At 41.8% G+C, this 25,893-nt stretch overlaps 2 protein-coding genes across 2 annotated transcripts in view; one reads left to right on the top strand and one right to left on the bottom strand.

Annotated features, from left to right (window-relative positions):
* LOC125020161 (oxysterol-binding protein-related protein 10) overlaps positions 1 to 19,645 on the top strand; it is a 76,635-nt gene extending 56,990 nt beyond the window's left edge. Inside the window, exons 8-13 of the mRNA XM_047605455.1 lie at positions 10,978 to 11,127; positions 11,199 to 11,700; positions 14,189 to 14,375; positions 15,389 to 15,571; positions 15,683 to 15,836; positions 18,134 to 19,645. Of these exons, the coding sequence (XP_047461411.1) occupies positions 10,978 to 11,127; positions 11,199 to 11,700; positions 14,189 to 14,375; positions 15,389 to 15,571; positions 15,683 to 15,836; positions 18,134 to 18,178 (1,221 nt within the window). The 3' untranslated portion in view covers positions 18,179 to 19,645. The remainder of the gene's footprint in view (positions 1 to 10,977; positions 11,128 to 11,198; positions 11,701 to 14,188; positions 14,376 to 15,388; positions 15,572 to 15,682; positions 15,837 to 18,133) is intronic.
* A 2,138-nt stretch (positions 19,646 to 21,783) lies between these two features.
* LOC125020030 (dolichyl-diphosphooligosaccharide--protein glycosyltransferase subunit STT3B) overlaps positions 21,784 to 25,893 on the bottom strand; it is an 80,750-nt gene continuing 76,640 nt past the window's right edge. Inside the window, exons 15-16 of the mRNA XM_047605230.1 lie at positions 25,303 to 25,509; positions 21,784 to 24,844 (exon numbers count right to left, since the gene is read on the bottom strand). Coding sequence (XP_047461186.1) covers positions 24,767 to 24,844; positions 25,303 to 25,509 — 285 coding nt within the window. The 3' untranslated portion in view covers positions 21,784 to 24,766. The remainder of the gene's footprint in view (positions 24,845 to 25,302; positions 25,510 to 25,893) is intronic.

Below are 25,893 nucleotides of genomic sequence, written 5' to 3'. Positions count from 1 at the left end.
GCTCCTTTCAAAGACGCTGTGATGGCAGCGATGCCTCCGTCAGTGTGTTTCTGCTAATTCAGTACAGGCCCCAGAAATGGATAACGTCATTAAGGGACATTTATAAGTGTCCTACAAAATATCCTCGACAGAAGTACCACATACTTCTGAGCATTTTAGTGTCTTTTAGCTTTGTTTTGGTTTTAAGACCATTTGAAAGTTCAAATTTGGGGCAAAGTTAGCACCTGGCTCAGGTGTAGCAAGTATTTTCATTGAGCAAATCGTAGCTAACTAGCAGAGTTTTTTTTTTTTTTGTCTCTATGTAGGTTGAGACACAGTAAAATCCAGGTTACCAGGCTCATATTCTGATAAGAACCGAGCGTGGTCATGTCCGGCCACGAGGACTTTATCCTCACACTGTCACATTTAATGTTTCACCCTATTGTCAGACCAAAGGCCTGGTTAAAAATTAACTCGTTGTAAAAGTCTGCTCCGCTGCTCTCTGATGAGACCGTCTCTGTGGAGGGTTTATCGGTTTTTAAATGATTTACTAATGTTTTGAAAATGCGTCGGAGCTCGCCGCGGAGCTTTCGTTGGAAACTTTTGATAAGGCTCAACAGAAAATGAGGACGGCGTCACGTTAAAGCGTCACTACTCTCCTCGCTAATGTCTTCTAACCGGTCTGTTGGGGGTTAGTAAATTGTTAATCATTCATAATAAGCCTCACTTCATTAGTTGCCATTTGCAGCACAAGTTTTGATCCAAAAAGTGAGAACCAAAAAGTGGGTCTGTTTAAAATTTCACATATATATATATTTTTTTTTAAATTATTTCATTGTTGTAAAGAAAAGCTGAAGTCTCATTCTGAAAGTCACGGCTCCGTGATATTTCCCTGCTCCTCGTCTCTGCCCTGCAGCTCCAACCAGATTTCATTAAAGCCTTCAAAGAAGCCTGACAGTGGGTGTTTATTCACCCTTTAAATATTTCAACCATCATCCCTCTGAATGCTCCCTCCGTACTCCGACCGATCGGAAGGTGTTGTGAAGGAGGAGAGAAGGTCGGGCCGGAGTGAGAGATTTTTTAATGAAGGACAGAGATTGAAATGTGCGTCCAGGGTTCGGGGGGATTCGATGAGACAGTGAGTTTGCCATCTTGTGGCCGTGAAACAAATTGCAGATGGAATCAAATTAGACGCTTCACTGAATTAGGAGGTTTAAAAGTAGTGCTTTATGTTACTTTGCACCCAACGCTCATTAATAAATGAAAGTTCCTGTTCGGCTTCTCCCCACGTCCTACGCGACATCCTGCGGTGCAGTGAAGCTCAAGGTCGGCTCTTGTTAGTCTTGGTCGCTTGCCAGATGTGGACCAGTTTTCCCTGTAATCTCATGAGCGGTCTTGAGAGCAAGCAAGAAAGCACATTACCTCTGTATAATAAAGGTTTGCTGTTTGAATTATGTAGCACCGCGCCGGCATTTGATATTCAGTCCTTGTATGCAGCCAGCGAGGGTATGAGCGCGTGTGCGTGACTGTGGGGAAAATGGAAAGGAAATTGCAAGTGCTTGCAGAAATCTGGTAGCTTTAGGCACTTGCAGCAGCTCCAGCACACTCCCCGGCTCACCATTAGGCCTGTCCTCTGTGTAGCTATAGTCGAAGGGATTAATGACAGACCTTCAGTCAGCTCTGTGTTAACGATGCTTCTTAATTATGGCTCTATCCGCTTTTTTGTGCTGTCTGGTTCAGTTTCATGGTTTACCTGCCACGGACCTGAACCATCAACAATGATAATACACCAGTGCTCACCCTGCTGTGGCGAATCAAAATGTCTGCCGTGAAACGGGCTAATTAGGTTAATTTAGTTTTGATTCACAAGCTCGAGAATTGACGTAAAATAATGGAAATCCTGTATGCTGTCGAGTATAGAACATTATTTAATCTCTCCATATATTTGGGGTCCTCTGACTTAGAGTGATTCTGACTTTTGTGATAGAAACTTCAGAGTCTTGGCTTTCAAAAGAGACCAAGACCATGCACGAGCTCCAAAATGTTCATGAACAGCTTTCGGTTTACTGTGGGTATGTCCTAAATAGGCTTTTATTTTTTATTTATTTATTTACAACTGAGCTGGAATGACAAAAGGTTAAAACAAACCAAGGTGTGGGTAGAAACCCCAGAAACGGCAATAAAGGAGGGAAGGATTCTTCATGCAGGAAGAGCAAAGAAATAGAGAAATAAAAGATGTCATAAGTACAGAGCAGACTTTTATTACAATCATGAAAATCCACAACAGAGACACAGACATCAGAATAACCTGGCAGGTCTATTTCCTTTCTTAGCTTTATTCAGAAGTGAAATCTTCTTACCATCTTTTAATATCCGTGTTATTGTTGTTTTTTTTTTCCTCCAGCAGAGGGCAGCAAAGTCCTCTTCTGAATTCCCATTAGACGAATCATAAAAAACACAAAGAGTGACAGCGAAAAGTGTTTGTAAGTTTTTCAGGTGTCGCGCATGTGAAGGAAAAGCAAACCCAGAGGAATTCTGTTTGAGATTTGTTCTGAATTCACTCTTTAAACTTTAATAAAGTTTAACAATCTGCAGCATCAACTTTTTCCCCGAATTTTATTAAAAGACCTGTCAAAGGACCTATCAATCCCAGTGTCAAAAAAATAAAAAATAATAATAATGAGACTCACATTCGGTCTGTGGGGAAAATATCAACCCGTGACTCACTGTCTGCTCTGTAATCCATCCTTTATTGAACCTCCAGCTTTAGCTTGAACACGACACCTGCCTATTAGAGGCGTCCTCCTTCCCTGTCGCTCACCGCCGTCCTAAAATAGAAACCACCAAGTTTACTTTTTAAGTTATTAGCAATAATAGGCGTGAAAGTACTTTTTATTATTATTATTTACTGATTGAACTGATGAGCAGAATTTTCTCAGCTCCCTCTGAGGCCACACGTGACTAATTAACTTTTTACCAGTGAATATTCTCCAGCAGTGCAACAATTATTGTTTAAGTGGCTGAAAAATAAAGCGAATGTTTCTCTCATTGGCCTTTCAGCTGGTGTGAGAGTGGGTAAGCGTGTCTGCGTTAGCGCCTTTCTGACTCCTGAGTCTGCACCGTTGTTTACGTCCTCTCATTAGACGCTGCGCTGATGAAGCAGCTCATCGTGATTTATGCGCTAAAACTCAGCACCTCTCACCTCTCATTCCTTCCTTTGATGCTTTCCTCAGTGTAAAATTCTCGGGCGCATCTGGGTCACCTCCCACACCTTTTTCCCTCTAATTTCCCTGCGTTTACACGGAGAATTAAACCAGATCAGAGATTCCTGCTTAACAGTTGGACGCTAAAATAAAAACGGCGAAATGAGACTTATGTGTTCGCTTGGTTCCCGAAACGTCAGACCATTAAAGTAAAGTGGTTCACTGTGAAGCGCTGAACTCATTCAAAGGGAAATGTTTCTGTCCCTCGTGGAAACTATCGGCTCACGCTTGCTTCACGTCGTGCAAAACATGCACCGAGAGTATTTATTCCACCCGAAGAGAAACAATCACTTTACTTGGTTATTATGAGATTATATTTATCTTTACATCTCCCCTGTCAATCTGATTCTCATTGGACCAGTTATCATTAGTTTATTATGGTGGTTACGTGAGGCGTTTTTATTCAATTTGGTGTAAGATAGTCTTTATTCTCTGTTTTTTTTTTCTTGTTTTGCTGAAGCCTCTGCAGTCCAGCTAAACTTTAAACGCATTACAGCCTGCACAGACTTCAATTACCATAATTCACTGATGGACAACATTCAAAGTGTGGCTGAACACTGCAAAGTGGCGCTTTCTGGAAAAAAAAGCTGCCATTACGGTAATGATGACGCACCGACTGCAGGTTTGGGAGCGACACAAGACCGATGAGACCCAGGTAGAGAAGAGTTGTTTGGAGGAATTTGTTGGTTTAAACAAAGTTAGTTGCGCACTTGAGATGTCACGAAGGTCTTCCAGACAATAGAACAACTTCTCAGTGTTCAGCCACACTTTGAAGATTGTCAACAGCGCAAACGTTTATGAGTTACGGTAATTCAAATACCGCGTGCTTTCAAGGCTTTAACAGGTTAACAGCACTCAAGAGTAGTTAACACTGCTAATTAACACCTTGCTGCACGGTAATGTAACATATCAGGCAACACTTAAATATAAACTGAGACATGATACTGTCACTTATTGTGTCGAGATAAATGCCAAACCGGAGGACGCTTTTCAGTAACTCCGTGGCAGCTGACATTCAAAACATCCCTGACATTTAGCAAAGGAAGTGGAGCTCAGGGAAAAAAAACAACAACAACAACACAGTTGTTACTTTCGTATCAGTTTATTCCCCGTCTTTTAGGCAGCGCGTCTCTTACTTAAATAAAGGCTAAGTGTAAAGCACACAAGCGGGAAGTTCAGTGATTGTTTGGCTAAATGTCAGCGCAGGAGGAACTGTTAAGTGAGTCTGAGAGCGATTTATCCTGACGTGGCCGCCGGAGGGTTTTTTACCGGGAAAACACATGCAGTCAGCTGCAGTCATGATGGTTGAAAATACCAAGCTGATATAAGAGAGGTCAGAGGTTAACAGGAGGAACGCGAGCGCGGCAGCAAACAGCTCAGTGGTGATACCTTAATGTCATGTTCAAGTACTGGAAATTAACCTGAGATATAGCAGTGAAGAAGCTGTGTTGCATAAAAATGGATATGTTAGTTAAATCTCTGCATGTGTAAATTGAGATTAATGTCCAACTATGCCGGTGTCTCATTTCCTTATTCTGCTAAAGGGTGAACCTGACAAAGCTATGTAAATGAATGAAACAAGAAAACATCAGGAAACAGTGTATTAGTTATGAGCTAAATAACATTCAAATAAATCTTAAGAGTATATACAAATCAATCAGGCGTAACATTATGACCACCTTCCTGCTATTGTGTCAGTTTCCCTTGTGCCTCCAAAACAAACCTTCTGGCCTTTGGGTCCTGTGGGTTGAAGGGAAAGGGGCTTCTGTGGATCAGGGCTGTTTCAAGACTCTCTGGGGCCCCCCAGGCAAGAGGCACCTTGGGCCCACCCCACCCCACCCCACCCCCGACACTTAGAAGCATTCAGAACAAATATTTTATTTTAAGAAAAGAACAAGATTGACTTCCATTAATAAAATAGAAAAGACATTGGTCTTAATTACACATTCTCTTACAAAACTCTAGTCCTAGTGCATTTTTCTTTTAAAATTGCTGCTTGCAACCACTATGACTTCCAGTTACAGCACAGTTATATTTGTTGTTTGCTTTGATATTTTCATGTAAGCACAGTACTGTGCCTGCTGCACAAACGCTCAACATTTAAGATCTCTATGAAGTGGTTAATGAATAACAAATTTTCTGTTTCATGTAGCATTTATAGTAGAAGATTCATGGACATATATAATATCTTCCTACATCCCGCAGATGCTTGATCAGTTTGGGATCTAGTGAAGCTGGAGGCCAGGTCAACACCTTGTGCTGTTTTTTGTGTTTTTGTGCCTGTGTCAGGCTGCTGCCATCAAGGATGGTCGTTGCTATGGGGTGGGGGGGCCTGGTCTGGTCTAGGTGGGGGCTACACGTCTGAGTAACATCCACATGAATGAATCCCAGCTCCAAAAGTTTCCCAGCAGAACACTGAACTGTCACAAGACGCTCAACGTCATTCACTTCTCCACTGGTTGTAATGTTGCGGCTGATCGCTGCATCATGCACATCACCGCTTACTGCAGTGTCAAACTTCTGAGCTTTAAGTAACTTTCGCTTTGCTCCCTAAACAAGCTGATTCCTTAAACACTCAGCTCTGTTTCTCCGCGTCAGGTCCACACATCAGCCTCGTTCCTTCTCAGCTGCTGATCAGGTCGGAAAACGCTCCTCATACTTGCTGCGGAGCGAGACTTCTGCGAGGGTTCGGGGTCAATGTTACGCTCCGCTGTACGTCAGCGGAGACGCAGCAGGAAGCACATTCAGCCAATTAAAATCTGAGCCGGGGTGGAGACGTTTCACTCGCGTTTCCTTTTTCCTCGGTTTTTCTGGGGATTGTTCCCAAAGGGGGAGTAGATGGAGAAGAAGATGATGAAGGAAGAGGAGGAGGAGGAAACATCTACTTTAATATATCGACTTCAAAGGCAGAGCTAGGAAGAGAACACTTTTGTTGGAAGGTTTAGAGTCTCCCCTCTTATAAGACAACGAAATGGAAGTGAGGACGATGGGGGCTGAAGAGGACGAGCCCCTGAAAGTTGTAGCTTGTTGACGTTCTTTGAAGTGGGAGCCCGAGCCTCCTGTAGACACCCACACTCTCCCCTAATGATTTAGAGGAAACAGAGAGAGACTGAGGGAAGGAGGCGGACAACTGAGAAGTGGGAGGAAAAAAGGTAGCGGGGAGGGGAGGAGGAGGGGAGGGGAGGGGGGGACCTCGAGGAGACCTCGAAAGATGGTGATGAAACAGAATAGCTTGGATAGCATCAATGAGGAGACGAGGGGAAGGAAGGAAGGGAGGGAGGGAGGGAGGGTGACAATGCGAAGAGTGGAGTCAATTAAGAGGAAGGGAGTCAGGATGGAGTGGATGCAGGGAGGAAGAAGGGAGAAATAAAAGGAGGAAGAGGCGGAGGAGAGCGCGATGACAGACGTGTCCCCGGGAACGAGTCGACTGCTGTAGGTTTGCAGGAGTGAGGACGGGTTATTAAACAAGCCTCACACACACACACACACACACACACACACACACACAGCCCTGATGTATGCTCTAGATAGGAAGGAGAGGTGGGGGGGGCGAAAGCAGGGAAGCCGTGTCAGAAGAGGACAGGAGGGAGGAGGTAAAAATGGAAAGAGCAGGGTGCAGGGAAACACAGCAGAGCAGGGATGATGTAGAGGGAGGGTGTAGGAGAAATAAACGTCACCGGGACTTTCCTACAGCTTCTTTTTTTTTTTTTTTTCCTCCCTCCCTCCCTCCCGCCTCCCCTGTTTTTCAGAGTGGGTGGTGGGCAGAGAGAGGAGAGACGGAGGAGAGTCACGCTCACCACCTTCACTCAGCCGCTCTCTCTTAAAACAACCTTCCTTCCTTCAAGAGGGCTGCTCGCTCGCTCAGTCAGTCAGCAAATCCTCACGGGGGAAGGAGGAGGACGGTTTTTGTTTTCCCCCGTCAGAAGTCTCCAGAAAGCTCAGATTTAGACGGGTTTTCCACTCGGAGAACACCTCTTTAATTGGATTTCACGCCGACTGAAGCCTCGTGCTGCGGTTATCCTGTTTGTGGAGGCAGAAGCTTTAACTTAAACTCTTTTTTTTTTTTTTTTTTTGCTGGATTTTACTCTTGGTGGTGTTTACCCGAGGTCTCTCTTCTGATTTTCCTTTTTTTTTGTTTTTTTGTTTTTTGTTTTGGAGATGAGATCCAGTTTTATGCAGGTCAAGCCTGTAGCTACACAGCAGTGCAGTGTGAGTGATTACAATCAGCTGTTTGTTTGTGTTTTGTGTGCGGTTATCTTTTTTTTTTTGGATGTGAGGTGAGCAACGTCGGATGCAGACTCACTCACTCACTTACTTACCTAGCGTGTCTCGTTAGCGCCGATGTTGACTTTATAAATTATTGGCCGAACTCACCAGCGGGGGAACTCGTTCTGGTGGGAAACATTTTGAGCATCTGAAATGAAACGGAAAAAGGTAGAAGAACTTTTTCCTGTTCTCATTCATTAATTATGTGACTGGGATGATTGAAAAAAAAAAAAACAGCTACAACTCTGACATAAAAAAAAAACCTTGTTTCAATGATTGATGCTGCGTTTAGAGTACCGTGCCTCAGTGGGATTATCTGGTACTTTACCTGAGTGTCAAAGGATTATCATTTATAAGTTATAATATAAACAATGTACCGTTATACCTAACAGTATATAAGATAGATGAATTCATCCTCACATTTATCAGCTGAAACAGAGATATATACACCAATCAGGCATAACATTATGACCAGCCTCCTAATATTGTGTAGGACTCTCTTGTGCCTCTAAAGCAGCTGTGACTCATCGGAGAATGGACGTGGGCCTTCAGAGGGTGTCCTGTGGAAACAGAATATTATTAGTGGGGGGAGGATCTGGGTCCTATGAGTTGAGGCGATGGGCCCCTGTGGATCATTCCACAGATACTCGATCAGTTTGGGATTGTTTGGGGTCTGGTCTAGGTGAGTGGTACATGTCTAAGTATCATCCACATGAATGTCAACTCCCAAAGTCTCCCACCAAAAACATTGTGTTGTCACAAGATTTACGATGTTATTCACGTCGCCTGTCAGTGGTTTTAATATTATGGCTGATCGGCAACTTTAAGTACATCCCCGTCTTATATTCAGCTTTCACTACTCATTGACTTCTTGTTGACATCCTGTTCTCTCTTCTATTAGCTTCCATTGATTGAAATATTTGGCACATGTTTCAGCAACGGCACTCTTCTAATATTTTAAATTGGTATTTCTTTTTTTATTTAACGTTGTGATAGCGCTGCTATAAATCTGTCTGACCACTCTACAAAAGTCATCACAACAAGCTTAAATGCTCCGAGCCCCGAGTACATACATATATAATGTTATGTAACCCGTTGTTCTACTGCGGCTACTACTCCATAAAATGTTATAATAGGATTAATCTATTATTAATGAAACCATTAGCTGAACTTAATCATTTATATTTTTATGAAGTGTTCTCAGTAGATTCGCTCTTTTCATGAGAAAGGTGGTTTGTATTCGGATGTCTTTACATTTTCCTAAAAAGAACTGGAGCTTTGTCTACATGAATTAAATGTTCATGTAGCTTTGTATAACACAGAGTAGCGCTAGCATCATTTAGGGCAGAACAGCAGATGCTTAAAGGTTAAAATACCTCTAATGATTAACGGTAACAACATCTCTCTCTCTTTTTCTACCTTTTCATTATCAGACACATTATTATTCACCTCCGGACTAGTTAAACTTCCTCAAAGAAGTCTTAGCGTAGATGCTCTGACCTCTTCAGCAGTAATTTCCTGCCGCTGTCAGGAGCCTCTTTAATTAGTTAGAACCACTGAAATCATAACAGACCTCCCCCAACCTCGCTCTGTTTCCCTTTCACTTCTATATATATCACCCTGCTCTGAGAACCAACCGGCTCCAGGGACTCCTGTACACGTGTGTGTTCATGCGTGCGCCGTGCCCGTCTGCGCTTTTGTGCAGGATGTTTCGTCGGAGGGAGGTGCTCGCCGCGAGTTGGATGTGTGGGGGATATTGGTATGCATGCACGGGATGAAATATTCAGGCGACAGGCAGCCACTCTGGTCCTGGAAAGCTCTCGCATTTTCCCTTCTTCTTCTTCTTCTTCTTTCACTCTGCAGGATTCTCGCTCGGCACTTACGCTGCAGCAAAAAAAAAAGCTGAAATAATCGTGGAAAAAAATATAATGCAGCTCTATCTGGTATTGTTACTGTATATAAATGAAAGATCAAGAGCAGAGTGCCGGTGCGGGGAGTTGTTGTGGCCCAAAGGCTGGGAAGCACTTTCTGCATTATACATCAACCCCCTTCTTGTTTTTCTTTTTTTTTTTCTCCTCCCCGTTTTCCTTCCTGCCCTAAGTTGCTGCAGGAGATATCAAAGGCATCTGCTCTTCTTTTAACGTTGACTGGATCCGTTTCCAGATGAGTGACGGAACACAAATGAAGGACGCAACATCTGTCCGCTTTGACCAGCGCAGGCATTGTGGAGGCCAACGCTCGGAGCAAACAGGCGGCGCGCAAAGAAATGTACTCACGGAATGGATAGAATGGGGTTGCAAGGAAAGACCGGACTAATACCTGGTCGTGTTTAAGTAACATTCACTTCTTGGGATAATTTGCATCTTTTTAGAGCGGGGGTCTTCAACATATTTCAGGTCAAGGATCCCGAAACTGATGGAGAGATTAAGTAGGGACCCACTACCTACTATATGTGTTTTATATTAAACTCAGCCTTGTGCTATTTATAAATATACATTATTATTACCATTTTGCATTCAATATTAAGCTATTCAAATAATACATGTTCAAATTCCATAGCTAACATAGCTAATTGTAGCAGGGACAGTGAATCACCAAAACATTTTGGCCTCAGTAGTTGGGTGATGGGAGCGAACTTCACTGTTAACTTCTCTTCTGCATCGTGCAGATGGGAACTGAATAGGCTCTCGGCCAATCGCAGGGAACCCGACAGAGTCAGAGTGTTAATGTGCATTTAAAAAAATTATATTTTGGGTGTAAAATAAAAAAAAAATATGAAAAATGTCTAATCAAGCAAAGGTTTTTGCGACGCCCCTGTAGTACCCCCACTGACCTCCTAGGGGCCGCTGTTGAAGACCTATGTTTTAGAGGTTTGAACAAAATAAAAACAAGTGTCATATAATTGTATATCCTTCCTGACGACAGGTTATCGTTTTTTTAATCAAATCCCTTGAAAAGACCAGAATGAATTGATCCTGCTGCAGCTGATTTATTGTATTGTTCTGTCCAGAAATGGAGCGTGAAAAGCAGACGAGCAGTAGTTCTGGGTGACATGTTTATGCATCGCGATGAGCACGGCCATTAGCTCAGGCAGGATGTTTTGGTTAGGCCAGGTTAAACTGTTTGCTTGCTCAGTTCCACATTTATTATCTGCGCCGTCCTCTCTTCTCCTTTTCCATTTTTTTTTTCCCCCATATCTACGTGAGGCCTACAGAAACGGATCTACAGGGAGGCAAAGGTGTGCAGCTGCCCCCCTTTGCCTCCCTGCAGATCCACCTTGATGCACGCGCCGTTTTGCTGCCCTAAATGCTCACAGTCTCGTATTAATCTGCAGCTGAACATAGTTCCCAGCAGACTTTGGTTTATTCCCATTTGAGTGCCCAGCTGTTACCAAGCCTGAACTAATATAATGTGTATACAGAGTGTAGAAATTATTGATTCATTCTTTTTCCTTTTTTTGTTTTCCCAGCACCACCAAGGGCTGGAAGACATCAGCCCCACCGAGGAGGTGACGGACATGGAGGACAACGAGGAGGAGGACCTGGGCGTCCTTGACGACCAGCGGAGCATCATCCTCCACCTGCTGTCCCAGCTCAAACTGGGCATGGACCTCACACGGGTAAGAAACGCCGCCTCTCATGAGGGAGAGGAGACATCGTGCACCTTGTTTGACCATGCTATCTTCCCTAGGTGGTGTTGCCTACCTTCATTTTGGAAAAGCGATCGCTGCTGGAGATGTACGCCAACTTCATGGCCCACCCGGACATGTTCCTGTCAATCACAGCTGGGGCCACGGCGGAGGACCGGATAGTCCGCTTCGTGGAGTACTACCTGACCGCCTTCCACGAGGGGAGGAAAGGGGCCGTGGCCAAGAAGCCCTACAACCCCGTGTTGGGGGAGACCTTCCACTGCTCCTGGGAAGTGCCTCGGGACAGAGTGAAACCTCTGGTCAGGTCGAACCAGGGCTCGGCTCGGGAGCCGGGCAGGGCGGCCCCCAACAACGCGCAGCAGGGCGAGGATTCACCGGGGGGCTGCTACAGGGTCCGATTTGTGGCGGAGCAGGTGTCCCACCATCCACCCGTGTCCGGGTTTTACTGTGAGTGCCGGGAGAAGAGGATGTGCGTCAACGCTCACGTGTGGACCAAGAGCAAGTTCATGGGCATGTCTATAGGAGTGTCCATGCTGGGCGAAGGTGAGCAAACTTTTGACATGCCGCACACATGCAAAGTCAGGTATTTGATTTCAGTATCATTTACTAGCTCCAACTCCAGCAAGAGCCACTTAGCTTTAATGGATGCACACAGGTAATCACAAGTAAATCCAGATCAATACTAAATGATCGCTGAGATGTCTTCCTGTTAAGTATAGTCCGTCTTGTGGCGAACAGGAAGGAAACCTCGAAACTCCCCAAAAATAGACACTTTTTAATAGTGTCTCACCAGCTCTTTCCCTGTCACAGCTTGTGGGCCATGTGGCCGCGGCAATCAATAAGTCAGCGCCGTTACAGTACCTACAGTCAGGATGAGTCACCCCGAGCGGACTCGCAGGAAGTCCTTGAGCCCGATCGACTGAATCTGGATACGTGAACTAATTCAGACTTCCTGCCACCTGTCGGGAGGTTCTTGACGCAGTGGTTCGCCATCGTACGCGGAGGCAGGTGCCGCCGTCAGAGCGGGAACATGGTGACCTTCTCATCAGGATGTATTGATTGCCGGGTTTTTTCTTTTGCACAGCTGATGCTGTGTTCTTATGAAAGATACTGATTGGAAGTGAGTCAGCAGCAGAAATGGAACTGAGTCACTGCGGCCGATCCAGCCTGAGTAGATGATATTTAACCTGCGTGACATCGTGTGAAGTCCTTCGAGGGTCACATGTAGGATCCTGCACTAACTTAGAATTAAAAAAAATATACTTAATCAACTGGGGATGTCTATTAGTTAAAAGGTTGCTCTATTCTCCTTCTTGCTCAAAGGAGTCTTCTGCACACTAAAGGCCTTTATACACATTTCTAATAATATTTTTTGAAGGCAGGACGTTTGCTTCTAACAGAGGACTCCTGTATTGCAGATCTTCCTAAGGCTCTGAATGAGTCCGGGCCTATAACCTCATCAGACATGTAGCACAAGCAGCTCTTTCACCAACAATCAGAAGTCACACATTGCACCCTGACATCCTCTTTGCATCACTACGCACCATTGTTGTGACTCCGAATAAGTTTATCTCTCACCGTGTCAGCACCTCGGCATCATTACATGCTCACAGCGGTGTCACATGCAGTTTTCACCCTGCAGGCGTTGAAACGTAGCTGCAGCTCAAGTGCTCTCTTGTAAACATGAGGTCATGGGAGGTTCTAGTCTGTTCGGCGCCCTGGGCGTATTTTTGTAGGAATACAAAATACAGAATAATAGAATGACAAATAGAGCTCAACTGAGGGACGTGAGTGGCTCTTCATTCTGACGAGTAGCTGGTCTGAAATGCTTCATAAGTATATAAGGATAAATATACTATACAAGTGTCAAAGCACATGTGCTTTTATGCACAATTAAATACACATGTCATTATGCAAAATTCAGATTCAGGAAACTTTTTGTCCCCATGATGTAATTTAAGGCACAAGTAAAGCAACATGTGGTGCACGTGTGGACACTTTCATTTATGATGGTGTCATATCATAAATCAAAAGAATAAATAACGTGTTGGGTTGTAACAGGTTTTAGCTGCTACTTTGAACAGAAACTGTCGCCTTGTGTAAGAGTATAGCAGTAAAGTACTTATGCACTGTTTGTGACTTTTCATGACTTTTTTACTCTTCTTTACTTAAAATTTTTTTTTTTTTTACTTTTGTTGTGTTTGTAACTTTTCGTTACTTTCGTGATTTTCACAGCTTTTTGGTAATTTCTTAACTTTTCTTATTTTTCTTTTGTTACTTTCGTTTCATTACGTTGTGTTGTGCTTGTAACTTTGCTACTTATGTTACTTTTAGTCACCATCTTTGTTTTCGATAACTTTTCATTACTTTCATTACGTATGTTACTTTACATGACATTCGTTACTTTGTGTTACCTTTTGTTACTTTTGTAAATTTTTGTTCCTTTTCGTTACTTTTCCTTTCGTCACCTGCTGCAGTGACAATGACGACATTTTTGTCAGTGAAACAATCGGGTAAAAAAAAAATGTCTGAATGTTTGCTGAGAAATGTTTCCATAAGTGGAAGACAAATTGTTTCCAGTTTGTCTTCCACTTATTATTCACTTCCTAACGTTATAATGAAATTCCTCTGCATGAAGTTGTTAAGTAAGAACTGAGAACTATTCATAGACACGAGGCTGCAGAGAAAAACCAGAGAGGCCTTGTTTATGGTGAAATGAATCTACTTGAGCTCTAATTGAATGATGCAGATCATGCTGGGGAGTTGATCACGAGGTGCCTCTATAAAAGCCTTATTTATGGGGAAGTCGTGATTGGAGTTATGGACTGGTTTGCACATTCTTCACTGAGGGAAGTGATTATTGTGGTGGAGTTTGTCCCCTCTGAAAAATGTTAATTAACACTGAAATCTTCTCAGAGATCTGAGTCGTTAGTAACTTAATTTAACGCTTATATGGCCATTAAGTATTTAGGCGTTCCTCACCTGATTTTAACACTTAGAATAAAGGCGTTTGTCTCGTTTGTCCTCGCAGGCGTCCTGTGTCTCCTGGAGCACGACGAGGAGTACGTCTTCACGCTGCCCTGTGCCTACGCCCGCTCCATCCTCACCGTTCCCTGGGTGGAGCTGGGGGGCAAAGTCTCCATCAACTGTGTCAAGAGCGGCTACTCGGCCACGGTGACCTTCCACACGAAGCCTTTCTACGGAGGGAAGGTGCACAGGTGAGTGGCCGACTTTATACGTCAATGTCACTCTGAGAGCTCCTGGTTCGTCCTCCCTGTCCCTTTATGCATAAATACTTTACTGCAGATGGAAGAACATCTTTTATTCATCACAAGAGACATAAATGTTGCTTTCATTGGTCATTTATTAAATATTAATACCAGGGGGAGTTACGTCATCTAAGTTAAATACAGGATGCATAGCAGTTGACCACAATGTAAAGGACCAGTGTATTTATAGGTGTGGACAAACCAAATATCGACTCTAGAGAGGACGTTTTCATGTTTTATGTTGAAGTGGGGGCCCTCTGTGCTGCGAAAAAGAAAGTTTAGTAAGGTATATTTGTTTGACTGCAATCCTCAACTCCACCACTAGATGGTATTAAATCTTTCACACTGGTCCTTTAAGGAGATAAATTACATGAAATATTTTTTACATATTTGGAGAATTCAGAGAAAAAGTCCCACTGGGTAGATGTTCCTTTAAGGACTATTTATTATGATGACCCTTTGGCTTCATCAGGACATATTAAACTTGTCCAAGAAGGTTTATAAACAGACTTAAATTAGCTCCAAGGTCAAACTCCTCCATGACTTCAGTCTGCACACAATGCACACAGCCACAGTGACGCCATGTCCCGTTGGTATGTGGACTATTGTCTGGAAGCCTTGAGTTTGGCATTTGGCTGTCGACGTCTTGTTTTTCTTTTTGGAGACAGAAATGTCCATTTTTGGATGAGAGGGCAGGCTCACAGACATGCTTCTATTTGAGGCCTAATATTGTCTCAGATGTGCAGATTATTTATAAAGCACTGATCAGAAGGAGCAAATTTAACCAAATAACTCCTGGGAAAACTTTTATTGACATATTTCCTGAGACATTGAGAATTTTTCCAGTGTAGCAGCTTCAATGAAAAATAGATTTTTTTTTCTTTTGTTTCTTCTTCCTGTAAATGCAAAATCAAGGCAACAGTCGTCCAATAATGAGCAATGTCTCTATTTTGCTGTCGCAGAGTGACAGCGGAGGTCAAACACAACCCGACCAACACCATCGTGTGCAAAGCGCAGGGCGAGTGGAACGGCACGCTGGAGTTCACCTACAGCAGCGGGGAAACCAAAGTCATCGACACGGCCAAACTCCCCGTCACCAAGAAGAAGCTGCGGCCTGTGGAAAAGCAGGGGAGGACAGAGTCCAGGTGGGGAGAAAGAAACAAAAAAACAAAAAACAAAAATAAAATCAGCTTCCTGAACAGACGGGATTAGATTCTTTTAAACGGTTGTGCGTTTGTGCCCTGGCTCGTTCGCAGGAGGCTATGGCAGCACGTCACCAGGTCTCTGAAGGAAGGGAACATGGACGGGGCCACGGAGCACAAACACAGACTGGAGGAGTGTCAGAGAGCGGAGGAGAAGAAGAGGGCGGCTGACAACAAACCCTGGACACCAAAATACTTCACTAAAGAGGTATAGACGCACTGAATGACGCACCCAAGTTAGTGTCCAACGTGTTATTATTAGGTATCAGTGTCGCCGGAAATATAAAGAAAAGCAAATAGCCATGGTTAGGTTTGTGGGATTATAGTTAAGAAAGACACAAAATAACAGTCAAAACTGTTAAATAGTCACGTTGCTGCTCATTGATTGGGGAGTTTCTGAAACATGCGTCCTCACACGTCCCCTCCTCTATCGTCTCTGTTTAGTAGCCGCGTCCTGGTTGTCTTTATTGAGCATCATTTGAATTTTAAATAAACCATCAGCAGCTCCTCTTTAATATGGAGCGAACAGATGCTCCTGTAAAGCAGATGGAAGTAAATCAGTGGACTCATGCATTCATGTAGAAACGTGGTTCCCAGTCGTTGCTAGAGAAGAGAGACGTAAAGGTCTTCCTCCTCCTCTGTCCTTTCTTCCATCTTTCTTTCATCCTCTTCTGTCTCCTTCCCATCTTCCATTTGGTCTTTTTTTCCTCCCTTCAGTCTAACTCATTTTCGTCATCTCTTCCTCTGTTTACCCTTTTTCTTCCTTCCCTCTCCCGTCTGTTTCTTCTGCCTCTTAATTTTTCCACCTTAATTCTCCTTCCTCCTCCTCTATCTCTTCTTCTTCTTCTTCTTCATCCAGAGTCACTTGATCCTAAAGAAGTTTAAAATGAGCAAATCTTACAGCAAAAGAAAAGGTCGAGTTGTTCTGAGTAACCCAGATTTAACAGAACCATTTTCACAAAGATTATAACGTCACTAGAAAGTGATTCTTCAGAAATATCTCGGCCAGGTCCGTCCAGATGATGTCACTGAAGCTCAAATAATTCCAGGAACTGAATGAAATCACATGATCCACATGAAGAACTGAAGGTCGTGTTGGAGCCTTCCTGCCTGTGTTTATGAATCAAGCTTTGTCTGGTTCTCACTGCGTGAATAAAGACGTGACTTTAGTCTTTAGCTCTGGGATAGTTCCTGTGATGTTTCTTCATTCTGATTCGATATTTATTCACATGTGTCAGTAGTTTTCCTCCACCTTTACCAACAACGCTGAATTAATTCCACAGAAAAACACGACCAGGGTGGACCCGTGTTTTCAGAGGCTCTGGCCCATGTTTGAAAACACGAACAAACGATTCGTTGTTCTGCTACTTCCTTGTTTCTGCCTCTCCAGGAAACTCCTCGTGTCAGCTGATGTGCAGCCAACGTTGGTTAAACATGTGCAGGAATAATATTCCAGCCAGAGAGAAACGATCAGATCAAGACCTTATATGATTATTAGGATCCAATATCTATGACTGAGCAGATTGTTTACAGCAGCCCTCTGAATCCAATTTAAAACTCCTTCCCATCAAACCTGTCTGTTCTGATAGAGGAGGTTGTTTTAGGTCGATTTTTTTAATCTGATTGGACCGTTATTCTGATTGTTAGTGGACTACATGGTGTCCACATAGGGATGTGAAATCAGGGATGTCAAACATAGGGCCCGGGGGTCAAATTTAGGCCGTCCAGAAGGCTACAATGGATTTGCAAACTCCGAACTAAACAGCAGGTGGCAGCAGTGCACCTAAATTACACCTAAACACAATTCAGGACAGCTCATTAAATGTAAACTTAAATGTAAATATTCATAACGTACTTGTTCTTCTTTGCACTAAAACAAGGTGAATAATTTGTTGTGAATTTGTTGTTTATAGGTTGTTATTCTATTGTGTTAAACCTGTGTTGTATGTGGCTCCTAAACTAAAACAAATAACTACATTTAACCTCCTGAGACCTTTTGTTTGGTTTGGATTTGTAATTTCTCTTTATAGAGACTATAAAAACTGTGCATCAACAGGAAGTAGTTTACGGAAAACATTATGTCCTCATGTGTGGACACTGGGGTTATATCACTCAATATTATAATAAAGTCACCAATATGTAACAAAGAACCAAACTGTTAATTTTTATGTATGTAAATAATTAAGTCCCTCAATCATATAATTGCTAATTAACAAAGTTATAGCTCGTTACTATTAATAGAATTTGTGCGTTATATTAAACTAGAAAAGTTAATAAACATAAATGAACAAGTTTCAACTGTAAAATTTGATGAGGTTTTGTACCTCGTCCACTTTTATTGACTGCAGAATGAACCCGCTGAAATGTCCACTATCATGTTTTTACACCAGCTGAGTTTAAATGGAGCAGAATAAGCTGCAACAAACTTAACGTCCCCGTATGAGGACGCAGGATCTTAAATAACAGTTAAAAAAATGTTTTTTCTTTTGTTGCTGACATGTGCAGGGAGACGGTTGGATCTACAATAACCCGCTGTGGAAGTCGACCTGACATCAGAACAATCCTCTTTCCTCATGGACGATATAACGGAGGTCCTCCACCTTCAGACTCACTGAGCGACTCTGGAGAGACACACAGGAAACTAGCAAAGGTGCCAAAAGGAGCTCCACCGTTGTTAACTAACCAGGAGAAGCGGCTGTTTGGGACTCTCGGGACATGAAGAACATTTTTTTTATACATATATATATACAGTTAATAATAGTATTACTATTCAAAGTAGAGGATTTCTATTTTTCACCTTGCCAAGGCCTTTTTTTGCACACGCACAGTAACAACGTCCGCCACTGGTGTTTGTTTGTTTTCAACTAATCAGTACCAAGCTTTTAGTTTAGTCGGCACTAGAATGGATCCAGTCTCCTGTAACACGTTATACTGTAGCTGTTTTTTTTTGTTGTTGTTGTTTTTGTTTTGTTTTTGTTTTTTTTAAAAAAAAAAGCACTTTCAACTTAGAAATAAATCGACTATTTTATATTTGTGGCTTTTACCAATCAGGGTGGTCTCTCAGAGCTTTACAGGAAATAAGGTCACCCAACCAAGATTTAAGGATATCTCAGAACATATGTACTACATTTAGATAATGTGTTCGTATATATTATTATACAGTATATTACAGCAAGCTATTGGAAAGTCCTGATTGTTTTCGTCTGCACTATGAATGTATTTAGGCACATTTTTGCTTCTTCCCCATGGTGTAACTTCTTATTCTGCCACCTCTGCCAAACATAAGACCTCCATTGCTACCTCTCTTACTCAGCTGTCCCAGCCATGACTCATTGTTCCAAAACAAAACTCTTGGTTTCCTCTTCGGCTACACACTCTGCTAATCTGTTTTGTATTCGTGCCCCTTCGATGACACTTGTGTAATTAGGCGGCGCCTACACACACACACACACACACACACACACACACAGCCTGAGCGTCCTGAAGCCAACACTTCTCTTTAGGTCGCAGCGTGGTGATGAATATGGATGCAGGAAAAAAAAAACAAAAAACAAAAACACAGCGCCATGTTCTCACATCCGGGGGTCGCGGGAAGGTTTCCTGTGTGAAGACGAGAGGACGATCTGGGAGAATAACAATCGCTGGAAACAACAAACTGTTGGTTCATGCTGGTGTGTGCTCTCAGTTCAACTACACGGTCAAACTTTCTAATAACTCATAAATTCCACATTCGTTCCTTTAGTTTAATTTTTAAACGTATTTTTGTACTGGGTACTTTTAAGTCAGGTGGATTTACCAGATGCCGGTTTGTAGCCTCCGTCATTTCAGCACGTGGTCTTAATACATCACGGCGTATGTTCATTGCTTTATTACGACACTGGCCTTACATGAAACCATGAAACCAACAAGCAGCTACACACACAAACACACACAGAGGATCTGGACTCACTGAAGTAGATGGTGGTTGTGGATAAACAAAGAACTGTACATTAATAAAGACCTTCTACCTTTTTTAAACTGAATGACTTTTTCCTGATGTTTGCATTAAATTGAATTCTCTCTGCAGGTGGAGGACGGATAAAACTCAGTCACCCTCCTCTCTAGACGTGCCGTTAGCGTAGCTTCATGAAATGACTCATATGTGCCTGCTCCTTATTTTCACCAACAGCACATTTCACACCCACAGCCACATTCACTGAACACATGCTAACAGAATTAGCATCTTGTAGTAACGAGCTAAATTTTTTTTTGGACATATTGTCACGCTATTAGAAGGCTAACAGGCTAACTACTGCATGAAACACTAATTAGTGAATAATGCTAAACAAATGGATTTAACCTTACCCGGTGTGTTTTAATGAATGGGAGTTTTTACAAAAAAAAAATAATAATCAAAGTTTGGTATTTATGATTACGAAGTCGATTAAAAGATTTATGTTAAAAAAAAAAAAAAAAAAAAAAACCATAGCATATTAACATATACATTTTTGAAGTATACACCTTTGTCCCTTAATGGTAACAGTGCAACAATTTAGGTTAAACAATGTAAAAAAATGAGAATTATGTGATTTGAGTTTGAAATAAGTGTATGAAATAAAATATATTATAATAAAATATACATACCTTTGCCAAATATAGCAAAAAGAATAACTAAGTTAACTAAGAATAGCTAAGTTGTCAAAAAAAAAAATCCCAGAGCGCTGACATGTTAGCAACAACAGTGACACCTAAATACCTTCCAGTATTATTATTATTACCGTATTTTCCGCACTATAAGGCGCACCGCATTATAAGGCGCACTGTCAGATTTTGAGAAAATTGGAGGTTTTTAGGTGCGCCTTATAGTGCGGAAAATACGGTAGTTTATCGGTTACGAGAGGAAGGGCAGCGGAGCGGTGTTATTTATCGCAGGAGAAAAAGCTCTTTGGCGTCATCGCGGTGAAGAGATGAATGACTGTGGCCATCTCGCTTTGTTCCCTCGGGAACTCTGTTTAGTCTTCTTTACTTGGCGCAGGTCATCTTGTTGCTTCCTCCACTTCCGCACCATTGATTCGTTAATGTTAAATTCTCTCGCTGCTGCTCTATTCCCGTGGTTTACTGCGTAACTGATCGCCTTGAGTTTAAACTCTGCGTCGTAAGCGTGTCTCTTAATAGGAGCCATTTTGGGGTCTTTACATAAACACACAAATGGAAATATATCCCAGCGTGCACCGCGCGCTTCTTCTTCTACGGGGGAAAATGAAGTCGGCTGCTGCTTACCGTAGTTGCGAGAACTGTTGTGGCTCAATATTGGTCCATATATAAGGCGCACCGGATTATAAGGCGCACTGTCAGCTTTCGAGAAAATTGGAGGTTTTTAGGTGCGCCTTATAGTGCGGAAAATACGGTATATGTGCACTTGTGATGACAACGGTATAGTGTAGGAAAAGTTATGTCTTGCAATGATTAATAATAATAATTATTATTATTATTATTATTAAACTGCGTTATGGCATTTATCCACCAGAGGGCAGTGATGACTACATATTTAAAATAGAATCTGTAAAAAGGTGCATAATGGTGGTATGTTTTATATTTATTTAGACACTGTTGCTATGACATAAGTAATCCACCAGAGGGCGGTGACAAGTAAAACTTATTTTTGTGCATATAATGAGCATTTTTATTTTAGGAAGACAAGATATTCACTGGCCTGCCATCACTTATAATAATAATAATTATAAATAAGATTTTTTTTCTTTCTGGTGTGTTTGTTGCTATAAAAATATTCTATCTTTAGCAGTAAAGGTAGAATTTGGAGTTTGCCAAATATGCAGTCAGTTTTATCCTGCTCAACATGAAGTTTTCTATTAATGCACCTTCACTTGGAGAAACTGGAGGCACAGAGCTCCACTGTAGATAATATTAAGCTTTAACAGCTGGTTATTTGCTGAAGGAGAGATTTCACCCAGTGGATTCTCCATCCCACCACCGACCACTCTTTACTGGTCTTCTCTTTACATATTGTCACAGACTCAGACGTCTTCATCCACAGGCTAATGCTGCCATCAAGTGGTTCACTTTCCATTCACCTTGGTTCAATATCAGATCTGCAGAGGACACGTGATAACACGCTGTGATGCTTTGAGAAGAGGAGACAATAAGAGGAAGCGGCGTTTTCATTGAAGTGTATATTTAAAGATGGCCGAACAGAACAACAATGTAAAAATGTAAACTCTGAAGGGGACAGAGACGAGAAGGGAGGCATCAAACAATAATGAGACACACAGGACTGAGCTACTGAGAAATGAGTAAACTTAGTAGAGGAAGTAAGTGTTGTCGTTCTGGATTTAAAAAAAAAAAAAAAAATGAATAAAGAGGGCAACAAACTGTACATCACATTAAGGCTTAGTCTGAGCTCTGTCCTCTCCACAAACCGAAGGACGCGACGCGGCTTTTAGGCGGAATAACAAAGTGGCATCGTGTCGAAGGTCTGAAGCCTCGAGTGGTGACACGGAGGAGATCAAAAGCAGAGAGAACAAAGTGAGTCAAACATTTTTAAGAAGAGAGAGAGAGAGAAAAAAAAAACAACTTAAACCGATGCTAATAAAAGTCACTTTCTGTGAGATGTGACAAAACAAGTACAACCGTGTGATGTGGTAAGTCTTTTGATGTGTCACTTATCCGATAATAAAAAAAAGAACAAAAAAAATTATAATAATCACTGAAGCGTGCACATACAAAAACTCCTTTAGTTTTATCTTTTTTCTTTTTTTTTCTATTTTTTTTGAAGAAACCCAACAGAGAACAGTGCAGCGCCCTTAGAAGAAGAAGAAGAAGAAGAAGACAAAGGTTACTGAACATTAGAGCTGTGTCCCAACTGTATCCTGAATACTCAAACCATTACAAAGCACGATCGAGACCAGGCAACAATTAATGTATAAATCTGAATTTATCACGTTAGGTTAAGATTTAGCCTGAACCTCAACTATGGGAAACCTTTTACACCCCAACAATTTGATCCCAAAACAAAAATATAGCCACAAATACCATGAACAAACGAGATAGTACGTCCACTTACTAAAGCAGCGTGAAGAAGTGTGACAAAAAGCACTCTAATATTTGGATGTTTACAAAAATAAAACAGGTGCATACTGGGAAACATAGTCTCAAAAAGTCATTATCTTCACTGGACTGATTTTAAGTTTTAAAACTGTTAATTTGCAAAGTCTGCAATCTGAATATAAAATGGTGAGGATGCCCCTTTGAGACGTTTTACAATAAATGCTAATTCTATCGTGTCAGCAAATTAAATTAGAGTTTAAAGAAAAAAATCAATATCTGCAGTTTTCAGCTCCTTGAAGACTTAACACCATTTATAAATTTAATCTTTTCGAGACTGAAACAAAAAGAGGCGACTGAGTCTGCAGGAAACTGGAGAATTACTTTTAGAAAACAACAAGTAATGACTTGTTAATGAAATTAAGCGGCTGCTATTTGCGGCTACGCTTCAACTGTTAGTGGTAAATTAATATTTAACTTAGTGAATGTTTCTTGATTATCAATTTATACGGCAAAACGGACGAATTTATTTGCCTTTTAAATGTTGACAGCTTTCCGTTTTTGCATTCGCTGATTAATTTGAAGACTAAAACATTACATCTAAACACCAGACTCTGTAACTTGTGGGGTTTTACATGCACAGCTGTTACGTTTGCAGCAGCGGGCTGAGTAAACAGTATAGACTTGGGACGCAGCTTTGGAGACCTCGAAGACATTTGTTAGTTTGTCCGTTGCTCTCACGGATCAGTTCCAGGCAGAGATGGAAGTCCGTTACAGTCTCCTCCTGTCTAGTTTCAGTGCCTGTAAAGCAACAACTAACTACCCTCCTTCACAGTTCACCAGTCTACTTCCACACATTTAGGACATTTCCAGTTTCCAACGCGTCACTCTGCTCGAAAACAGTCACCCTGACTTACTGATACAACAATAAGCTCAACAAAAGTAGTCACAAATTCAAAAAAAATAAAAAAGAAAAAAAAATTAATAATATAACCAGCGATGAGGCACTAGGCTTTGCTCACTTCAACTCAGAGAGCTCCCCCTGCAGGAAGGGAGGCCTAATTTATTATCACTACTTTTTACACACACAGAAAAAGTTTCTTGCGTCCGTCTTTTAAAACCCTAGCAGCAGAAATGTACAATCTAATCCAATTTATGAAAAAAAGGTGGGGAGGTGTAAAAATTCACATTCATATTCACTCTTCCGACAAAATCTCAAGCCCCTTCTGTACAAGAATTATTGCATTCACTGTTCTATTTGCTGGCATACAAAAACAATCACACAGAAGAAAGAACAAAAAAAAAAACTAAATAAATGAAGAGGAAATCAAGAACTGCATATTTAAAATTCACCACAATAATCCAATATATTATCATCCTTTTAGACATTTTCTTTACATAATATATTTACATATCAGGCCAATTTCTTTGCTTAAGAATCTGTCGAAAAATAAGGATCAGGGAGCCAGGCATGATGATGATGATGGTGGTGATGATAGAAAGGTTAATATTACAGGTGGGTTGTGCCTAGACGGTGACGGTTCCTCCATACCGCATACTGTCCCCTGTACACGTGTCAGGAACAAAGTCCTCAGCGTCCTCACTCACACAGTTCGCATGTGCCACGGAGCAAGGTGGATGGGTCTTTGGTGCAAATGTTCCTAGTCTCCTCCCGATTCCTCCTTCAACCGATCCCTGTGCGGACAAGCAGTTAATTAACATACCACGAGAATTAATCGACGCGAAAAACAAAAAAAAAAACAAAACAAAAAAAAAAAAACGAGGAGAGCAGCCCTATGCCTTGCCACACATTCAAGTACGCAGTAAACAAACGGAAAATTAAAAGAAACGGAGGAGGGGGGGAAAAAAAACAAGAAAACAAAACAAGAAAAGAAAAGCAAGACGAACGTCCTCAAGATAAAACAGGACAACAATTCTGGAGCTAGCCCGATATGACACTTCCTCGACACAAGAGGGCGCCCCGACGAGAAGCGCTTTAGAGCGAGTGCCCGGTGAACGCCCCCGTGTTCTTCTTCATTGGTTGTTAGAGGTTTCTTCGCATTTGTTTGTTTGTTTTCCTAGAGTTCGTCAACGGCGTTATTTTTTGTTTTGGAGTTTCTTGCCCTTCTTCAGGACAAGTTTGTTCTTGATGTGTCCTCGCTTCCTCTTGGCGGTCTGGATGTAGAGACGGAGAGGAAATAATTAAATGAAGAACCAGTTCTGTAAGTTATGATAATTTCTTTTGTGGCTTTCAGTCCGCATCTAATCTCACGATGACTTGAAAGGAGCAGTTCACTTCAATATACTGGATATGGAGAATAAACAAACACTGTCAGTGATAAATTAACCTGACTCCTACACTGATCAGCCACAACATTATGACCTAAAGGCTATAATTTGACATTTTATAGAGGAAACACACATTAACTGTTATGAGTGGAAATTAAATGTTTCTCTTTTTTGTCGATCTGTGTCTAAAATAGTTTCAGGTTTCGGGCAAATCTTGTAAATAAAGCATGCTCAAATTAAAAATACACTTTTGGCTGAATCATGTACTCTCTGTGGTGCAACAACAAAAAATAACCCTCATAAAACCCTAATAAAATAAAACAAGACAGGGCATGTTTGTTTACCTTCTTGGAGGTGTACTTCTGCTTGGGCACTACACTGCGGAGCTTGTGGTCCAGCGGCTCTCTGTTGTCCAGGTTCTTCACCTTGTAGATCCTGACCAGCCAGTGCTCTGAAGTGAACGCCTCCTCCAGGTGCTTGAACTTTATGTCCTTGTTGCCGATCTCCGCGTTGCGCGTCCGGTCGAAGCCGGGTGGCGTCCTGAAGTCCAGCTAGGAAAGGAAGAGCACGGTTAGAATAGAATAGAATAGAATAGAATAGAATAGAATAGAATAGGGGGACATTCAAGAAGGAAGACTGGAAATATGTATACAACTGTATTAACATGTAAAACTATGTACTGTTGACCAATTTACAATTTTGTGAGTATTTTAGCATTTAAACAGTGGCATTAGTTAGTATAACAATTTTCAACAAGCTATTGCTCTAAAAAATAGTTGGAAGTAAAGGTCCTTCATTATATATCTTTTCAAAGTGTATTACCACTAAGTTCAGCCTTGCTCCTGAATTTGATCCAGTCTAAAGTTGCTCTAGTGAGAACAGGCCGCTTCTGCGTCTGTCCCTTTAAATGCTAATGAGCTGTGTTTGTCCACGCC

The sequence above is a fragment of the Mugil cephalus genome, chromosome 14 (genome assembly GCF_022458985.1).
Source record: "Mugil cephalus isolate CIBA_MC_2020 chromosome 14, CIBA_Mcephalus_1.1, whole genome shotgun sequence".
Classification (NCBI taxonomy): Eukaryota; Metazoa; Chordata; class Actinopteri; order Mugiliformes; family Mugilidae; genus Mugil; species Mugil cephalus.
Note: the sequence above shows the minus strand (reverse complement) of the source record. Positions and strands in the feature narration are given on the sequence as shown.